This window comes from Nematolebias whitei, chromosome 8 (assembly GCF_014905685.2).
Source record: "Nematolebias whitei isolate Nwh7 chromosome 8, NemWhi1, whole genome shotgun sequence".
Taxonomy (NCBI): Eukaryota; Metazoa; Chordata; class Actinopteri; order Cyprinodontiformes; family Rivulidae; genus Nematolebias; species Nematolebias whitei.
Genome location: NC_056505.1, coordinates 23,838,252 through 23,846,653, shown reverse-complemented (window position 1 = coordinate 23,846,653; position 8,402 = coordinate 23,838,252). Strand labels below are relative to the sequence as shown.

The window sequence follows — 8,402 nt, the reverse complement described above, 5'->3', positions numbered from 1 at the left end:
ATATATCTGTCAGAGAAATTAACTTGGGTAAAAATACCAGACCTTTTGTAAGATTTAAGGTTGAGCAGTAACAAAAAAAAAGTTATATTTTTCGTGTCAGTACTTCAAACTTGGATTTATTAGTGAAAGCAGACTTTACAACTAACACCATGGTCATGCATATGGACTCTATTTGCAGACTTATCCTAAAGTCTGTGGTGGGGATGCATACCTGAACGATCCTGTTTTCAATTTCGGAGCTAACATTGTTAATGGAAACTAAACATTTAAGCTTTAAAACATGCCTTTTGGTTTTTCTCAATAGTGTTGATATTAATAAAATAAATATATATTAATTTAACATTATTTACTGATGAAATTTATTAAGCTCATCATGAAAGCAAACAACACAACACAACAACCTCTTTTGTTAGCTATGCATTTTTGTATACCGTATTTTCCGCCATACATGTCACACCATCCTATAAGTCGCATCAGTCCAAAAATGTCTAATAAAGTGGAAAAATCCATAAATACGTTGCTTCGTCATATATGTTGCATCTATTATGCATCACCGCTGACAACCCAGAAATGTGGGTCGGTGTTGTGCCAAAAATCGATTTGGCTGTCAAATGGCAGCCAAGGGAGCATGCATGGGAGGACTTTAACAAGAATTTAACAAGATTAACACTTAAAAACAATTGTTTGTTTGCTCAAAATTATAGTAAAGGTGTGTCTTAATTGGACTTTTACTTAATAAATGCACTTCAATAGTCAAATCAGCTGTATTTCAAAAGTATTCTCTGCCTCGGTGCTCGGGGAGCACGCAGACAGGGAGGAAATCATGAAGGAGGAACACTGCACATTTCTTCGAAATTTAACAAGATAAGCACCTAAAACAATTATTTGTTCACTCGACTTTATAGTAAAGGTGTGTCTCAGTTGAACTTTTACTTAATAAATGCACTTCAATGGTCAAACTAACTGAATTTCACCAGGGCGGCACAGCAAAATGAAGCAGATTTGATGGTTGCTCCAGGTGAGCTGGACAAAAGTGGCAATTGTGGCAAGCTGATTGCATCATTAATAGCCACTTTTACCTATTACATGATACAACGGCATGCCATATAATTTGAGTGCCATCTAGCAGCTGAAAATGGAAGTGTTCAATATTTTCAGTCAGAATGAATGAAAACGGTCATATCTCTGTCAAAAATTGGTTTATAAATATGGGAAAAATAATTCATAAATAATTTGCTTTGGGGTATAAGTCGCAGGGCACGCAAATTATGCCAAAAAACGTGATTTATAGGCCAAAAAATATGATATTTGGTTGGAGTGTAAATAGATACTTCCAAAAATGGTTTTACACCACATTTATGGTTTAGTTTCTGTCAGTTCTTACCTGTGCATTTTCATGGACATAAAATAAAGCAAAAGATTAAAAGAAAGAGATTTTAAAAAATTAAAATAACTGAACAGTATTTTTTATCTAGAAATAAAAATGTGGCTGATTGCTTTAGAGAAACGGCAGTGGTGCCTCCAGAATTTTTAATGGGGTGGCCATGTGGGTGCCACACAAAATCCTGGGTTGGCACATCCAAACCAGAAGGCATAAAATGATTGAATAAATTCTAACATGCTTTTGTAAAAAAGGGATCACAACAGTCCAGTTTTAATGTGTTCTCTTTATAGATGCATGTAATCCCAAAAATGTTTACTTTAAGCGTTTTGTCTTTTTCCTTAAAATGGTCAAATGTACGTCTTTAATTTGAAGGGTACATTGAACAAAACATTTACGAGAAACAATCTTTCTCAAGTTTAATGTCACTTTTTTTCAAATTATATAAAAAAAACCCACATTTATTTGCTTGTTACTATGTACTTTTGTGAACAAAAATGGGATTTTTCAAATGTCCAAAACTGAGAAGAAAAAAAAAAAAAAACAAGAACTTTGCATATTTTACTCTAACATTACTCCAAACTATTTCTTTATTTGCTTTTTCAGGCCACAATAGTTTTACAAAAAAACACAGTCACTACTCAGCTCACTGAAGCTGGTCCTTTCCCAAATATCTATGAACATAAAAAATATTATTTTGCTTAAAAGCCCCTGTGACCCTGCATCCTAATGTTGAGGACATTCATTGTAGTCCTGTGTCCTTTTTCAGTGAGACCAGATTTTAAGTTATTCTTTATGTAAATATAACATGTTTATATTTTGAACTCCTAATTGCTCTTTATGCTTTTCTATCGTACAAGTCAGGTCCTCTGGATGGATTCTTCTTTGTTGAAACATTTTGTTTTTAATCCAAAAGACTTCTTCAGTCTGAGGAGCTGCAAGAAACAGCTCCTCCTTGAAGCAGACTGAAGAAGTCTTTTGGATTAAAGAGAAAATGTTTCAACAAATAACCTGTCCAGAGGACCTGACTTAACCTTGTTAGAAACTAATTTTTAATAATTAACAGACTCATCAAATTGTTTAAACTCATAACAGGTTTTACTGGTTTGTAGGAAAAAAAAAAAAAAAAAACATCCCCAGAGACATAATAAACCAGTGACATAATATTAAGCATGGAATTCTAACAGTGACATTTATAAGTAACCAGTACGCCATCTGGGATCAACTTTACGGTGGAAACTTTTTTTTTTCATCCACTCACTCTGTTTCTTACACTGAACAGAGCAGAGAGACTGGAAGCAGTTTAGCTCCAGAGCAGGGATACAGTTTGTGTGGAACTGAGCCCAATTACAGCTAAAGTCCTGTCATGTCACCTCGGGCTTCTTTTCTTTCCAGACAGGTTCGAGTCTCAAACCAGTTTTTTTTTCTGTGTCCCACAGGTCACCAATGCCTAACAAGATAAACTGAGATACATCTTCCCACTTTAGCGTGTCCTCAGCTTCTATCATAAAAAGCATCTACAGCACATAGTTCTTTGTAGATATTTTTACACCAGAACAGTAATTCTTCACGTTAGGGTCGGAGCCTCACTCTGGGCTGTAAAACCACATTTTTGGCTTCTTTCCAGAAATCAAAATTGGAAATTTGTTTTAATATATTTTACTATAATGGTTACACAAAATAAAAAAAATAAAATAAAAGAAAAACTATGTTGGGGACAGCTGTGGAGCAGATAGGACAGCTGATTTGAGACTAGAAAGTTGCAGGTTCAACTCCCTACCATGTCCACATGCTGTGGTGCCCTTGAGCAAGACATCTAACCTCTAACTGCTCCCCAGGTATTTTCACAGATGCCTGCTGCTTCACATGGGCGTGTCTCACGCATGATACATTTTGTGTTTGTGTACAGTGATGATGAGACGTAGCACTTCCATGTTCACAGTTTTTTTTTTTTTTTTTTTTTTTTTTTCCAATAGGATAGAAAGAAAGAAAAGACAAAGTAAGACTCCAAAATATAAGAAATATATACAAATAGAGCACACGTCAAAACACCCGGCCACTGTCTGTTCACCTGCAAAGAACATGACAAAACATAGCAACAAAATACATATGTATAAAGAACTTAAAATATTCATGGCTTTGCAGTAAGTTTCCATAAATATATATACCCATACCTACGCCTATATACATACATACATACATACACATGAATATACACTCACATACATATCTATATATCTACATATAAAGCCTAAATAAGCATCCCTGCTTCTATTTGTGTGTGGTTGTGAGCATGCATAAGTGTATAAGGCTTCTCTAATAGAACATTTATTAGTAACTGTGAAGCAGCAGAGACCCGACCCCCAAGACCAGAGGCAGATGAAAAAGGGGGGACCAGAGTCCAAGACCCCAGGAGGGACCCCGACCGCGGAGCCCCCAGAGCCACCCACACAGGACGAACCACTCACCCACCCCCCAGAACGGACCACAGGGGAGAACCGGAAGATCCCCACCAGCAACCACATACAGTGACCCCCCGGGGCCAACAGCGACAAACTCATAGGCCCCCGTCGGCACCCGCCGCACCGATGTAGGTCCAGGTCCAGGCACCGAGGCCCGGGCACCGAGGACTCACACCACCCAGGCCAAGGCCTGACAGGGCCAGAGGACCCGAGCCCCACCAGGCAGACACCAGGCCGAGCCGACACACGCCCAAGCGCCCAGCCCCCGATACCAAGGGCCCCAAGCGCGCCGGCAGGCAAGGGCACACCCCACCAGGGGGCCGCGCGATAGGGGCGCGATGCCAAGCACCCCCAGTTGTATCAAAGAGGGGGGCAGTCCGAGTCTTGGCCTAACAAATATCCATTCATACACAGACACAATCACACTATCCCAACCTCAATCTCACATTCATTCACTCAAAGACATACAATAACGATACATTTCATTCTTATTCCCGATACACACTCTAAACCCCCCAGGTCCAAGACATGTACCCGCCCTCTACAGGGGGCAGCCCATGCCCAAACCCAGGAGGTAAACCCATTCATTCCTGAGCGGAGAAGAGCCAATACCCCAGAACCGGCCCAGGCCATGCCCCGCCGACAGGACACCCCCCCCACCATGAAGAGGACACGCCACCAACCACCCCCACACACCGTCAACAACCAAACACGCACCCCCAGCCGACCGCCTGCCAGGCCCCGGCAGCCACCCCGGTCAGCGGGCCAACCATGGCACCCAAGAGCCAAGCTCAGGGGGTCCAAACAACCCCAGGGAGAGCACAGCGCCAGCACCGCCCACGGCAACCCCCAGACCCCGAACCCCCACATAGTCCTGGTCAACACCCGACGGCCTGCCCTTCTCCCGGACCCCACCCCCGGAATGGCAGTCAGGGAACTAGGTGGGTAGGAAGAGGAGAAAAAAAAAATAAATAAATAAAAATAAGACCCCGACACATACACCCCCACCCCTAGATGTGCTGTTGATGTGTGTTGTTGTAGAGTGCCATTAAAAAGGAAAGAAGAAGGAGCAAAGGCTGACAAGGTGCCAGTTTCCCCTCCACCCCAACTCTATCCAAACCCTAGTGTCTAAATGTAACCGTTGTAAGTGAGCACAGGCACAGGAGGTGAGAGTAAGGTCATCCCACCACCCATAGCCATGTGCCCACTTCAAATTCCTATATATGAATGTCATGAGGATGTTATGAATGAATGTCTAAGGTGTACAATAAAATTGAGTCCCAGGTGGCTATGGTCAACAAAGATGTAAAATTGTTGCAGCACACCCGAGCCCAAACAACCCTAAATGTGTGGAATTGAAATGAAGAGGGTGGAGGTGCATGGTGAGGGATGGGGAGAAATAACTGTGAGAGCAAATGCTCCCACAGGGAGTCAGCTCCCCCACTGACCCAACAGCCCCCCCCCCCCCCAGCCCCCCAAGGTCCACCCAGGGATTGAGGCCAAGACACCTCTCCATCTGGACCGACCGCCAGGCCCGCTGAGCTCCAGACCAGAGAGGGACAGAGCCCCGAGGGCCGCCATAAGCCGCTCCAGCAGCCTACACACCCGAGGGCCACCAGGACCCCCACAGACCGCAGTCAGCCCGCTACCAGATGGAGCCAAACCCCACCAGGACGACCCGGCCAAGAGCGCCCGCCCAACCGCCGACAGTGCCAGGAAGCACCGGGAGCGAGCCCCCACCACAGGAAAGGGGCCAGCCAGCCAGCCATGCACAGTCCCGGGCCGCCCCCAAGGACATCCACCCCATCCCCACCCCAGAAGAAATACTACACCCACCCCTCATTCGGACATCTCTCAAAACACATAGCACACTAGACACCTAGGCTGGGTCAAACTACCCCCTCTTAGGGGCCACTGGTCACGCCCCCAAACACCCAATCCCCCAGCCCATGAACCCACAACCCACCAGCGAGCCGAAGGCCCCCGCCCAGAACCGGGCACCAGAGCGCAAGCCGGCCCAGAGCCCGGCAACCCGCCCGCCAGAGCCCAAGATCCCCGAACCCCACAGGCCCAAGTTCACAGTTTGACACAGAGCTGCAACATTTCCTTCTAGAATTGCGCCGCTCGGGGTGGCTATATGATGGAGCAGCTCTGTTATATTCGTTCTGCCATTTTGCTTTTGGAAACTTTAATTCCTCTTTTGCTGGATGTAAATCACATTTTTCTGGAGGATTATTTCCTCTGGTATCGGCCGCTGTGCAGCTGGAAGGATTTTTACTGAAACTTTTTTTTTAGTTTTGGATATTTGTTATGATGCGTAACCAGAACAACAAGGTGTTTTTTTTTTTTTTTACAACCAGGAGCAGCTGATTAACATCTCAAATAATACTTCAGTTACAGACTCAAATCTCAAATGAGCTGAAAAGGAGGTGCCGTAGATGCATTCCCGTCTCACTGCTGGCTGTGCTCGAGTGCCTGACTGCTGAAATCCTGGAACTGGCAGGAAGCACGACTCGTGACAGCAGGACTGGGATCATGCCCTGGTACCTGTAGCTGGCTGTGCGCAGCAAGGGGTAGCTCGGCAGGCTGCTGGGAGGAGTGGCCATCCCTTTAGGAGGAGTTCTGCCCAGCATTTGGGCGATCCTGCAGCTCATGCTAACCGAGAGGCCTGGACGGATCGGACAGCATCTGTGGCCAGTTTCTTCGTTTCTGCTGTGGGACGGACCTTTACAAGAGATCCTTCCTGCCCGCAGCCATCAGCATCTATAACATCTCTTATTGAAACGAGAATAATGAGTTACAACAACATTTAATTTCCGGTTGGGATTAATAAAAGTATTTTTGAATTTCAAGTGAATTGAATTGAAGATTGAACAGCTAGTTAGCACTGTTGACACTGGACTGGTCTTGTCAAAACCGGTTGATGAGGGCTGTCAAAGTCCAAACGCTCCAGTGTCCGTCAAACTGTCTCACTCACTGTTAGAGAAAAAATGTGTGGTTGGTGGTGATCTGACATGTAGCTCCTGCCCCTTTGTCTACTCTCAGCAAGTAGGTTGCAGGTTTAACTCCCAGCTTATTTCTCTGCATGTGTGAGTTTTTTCTGGCTACTCAATTTCTTCCCACACACTAAAAACATGCACATTAAGTTAACTGGCCGCTCTAAACTATAAGTCAATATGAGTGAGAATGTGAATGGGTGTTTGCTTCTTTGTGGTTTATTTTTTTCTTGAAAATTAGAAGAAAAACATTTTTTAACACTTGTCAGAGCTGAATGTAACACCGTGCTGTTGTGAGATTTTCCACCAAACTGTGGTTTTCTGTTCATAGTTTTCTCACTGTCATAAGCAAAACTGTGGGCTCCTTGTCTGGACGACAAGCTATGCAGTTCCGTCGACAACCGGATTGATATGGACTTCAGGCTATACTGACACCTGTCATCGGGCACACTGAATGCTGTGTTCAGTGTCAGTGTTGTCACTCGTATAAAGCTGTGCTTTCCTGTCGCTAGCTGACAAATCCAACCTTTTATGGACAAACCTGGAATTATTCTCTCAGGGAAATGATTCTGAAGTCTTGGTTGCATACAAATACCCACACGGACGTCCGATTGAAAAAAAAAAAAAAAGGCTCATAATAAAGCTCCAATAGGTTTTGAAATCTATGTATTTCTTTGTTTTTTGGAAAAAAAAAACAATGCACCCAACTATTTTTTTTCTCCCCCACTTGTTTTGACCCCTCCTCCCCCCCCCCCCCCCCTTTATTTTGTATTATTTTCCTTTGGTGGAGTTAATAACCAAACCAACCAATACATTCTTGTTTTCCCACTGAGGCCTTTTTGTTGTTTTCTGCTCCCCCCATCATCCTCACATAAGCAGTTGCACAACTGTTTGACTTCAGGTTTTCATAACTCTGAGCTATAACTCAAATCAGACCTAGAGAAAACAAACCAGATCGACTGCGTGTGCTGTTGTCTTTGTGTGTGTCAACAGAGGCTATGGCATGGAAAGGTGGATTAAACTCACATCTGTCTTACTCTGCTTCCCATCTCTCTTTAATCCCCTGCCCACTGTGTTTTTAAGGAAGCACATGCTTTCGTTAGTGCAGAAAGACTGGAGGATGTGACAGAAGAGAAGATAAGAGCTGAGCTCAGCAAAGCCCAAACCCATGCTCCTTCACAGTGGGTGAGGAGGAGCTCTCGGTCTGCAGACAAGGAGGAAATAGTGGTGAGTCTGCTGCACTACCTGATCTGTCCAGTAGATGGCGACAAAGACTTTAAATTACAGAAAAAGCAGTTTGAAGACATTCCTAAAGTTAACTTTTCCTTCTGTTTTGTTTAGGAATAATTATTGAAGATATGTATCTTCACACAGATTTTAAGCATGAAACCATGAGTTTGTAACATTTTCTTCTTCTTCAAGGGAACGAACTACAGAAAAACTAATGCTGCAATGGAAATGAGATTTATAAACAGGGACTCGTTTTGGGCATGTGCAGAGGTAAGTCAAAATACTTTATATATATATATATATATATATATATATATATATATATATATATAT

At 43.5% G+C, this 8,402-nt stretch overlaps 1 protein-coding gene across 1 annotated transcript in view; it reads left to right on the top strand.

Moving 5' to 3' along the window:
* Positions 1–8,402, top strand: part of si:dkey-40c11.2 (drebrin-like protein) — a 38,852-nt gene that overhangs the window by 22,723 nt on the left and 7,727 nt on the right. Inside the window, exons 5-6 of the mRNA XM_037681098.1 lie at positions 7,923–8,066; positions 8,262–8,339. Coding sequence (XP_037537026.1) covers positions 7,923–8,066; positions 8,262–8,339 — 222 coding nt within the window. The remainder of the gene's footprint in view (positions 1–7,922; positions 8,067–8,261; positions 8,340–8,402) is intronic.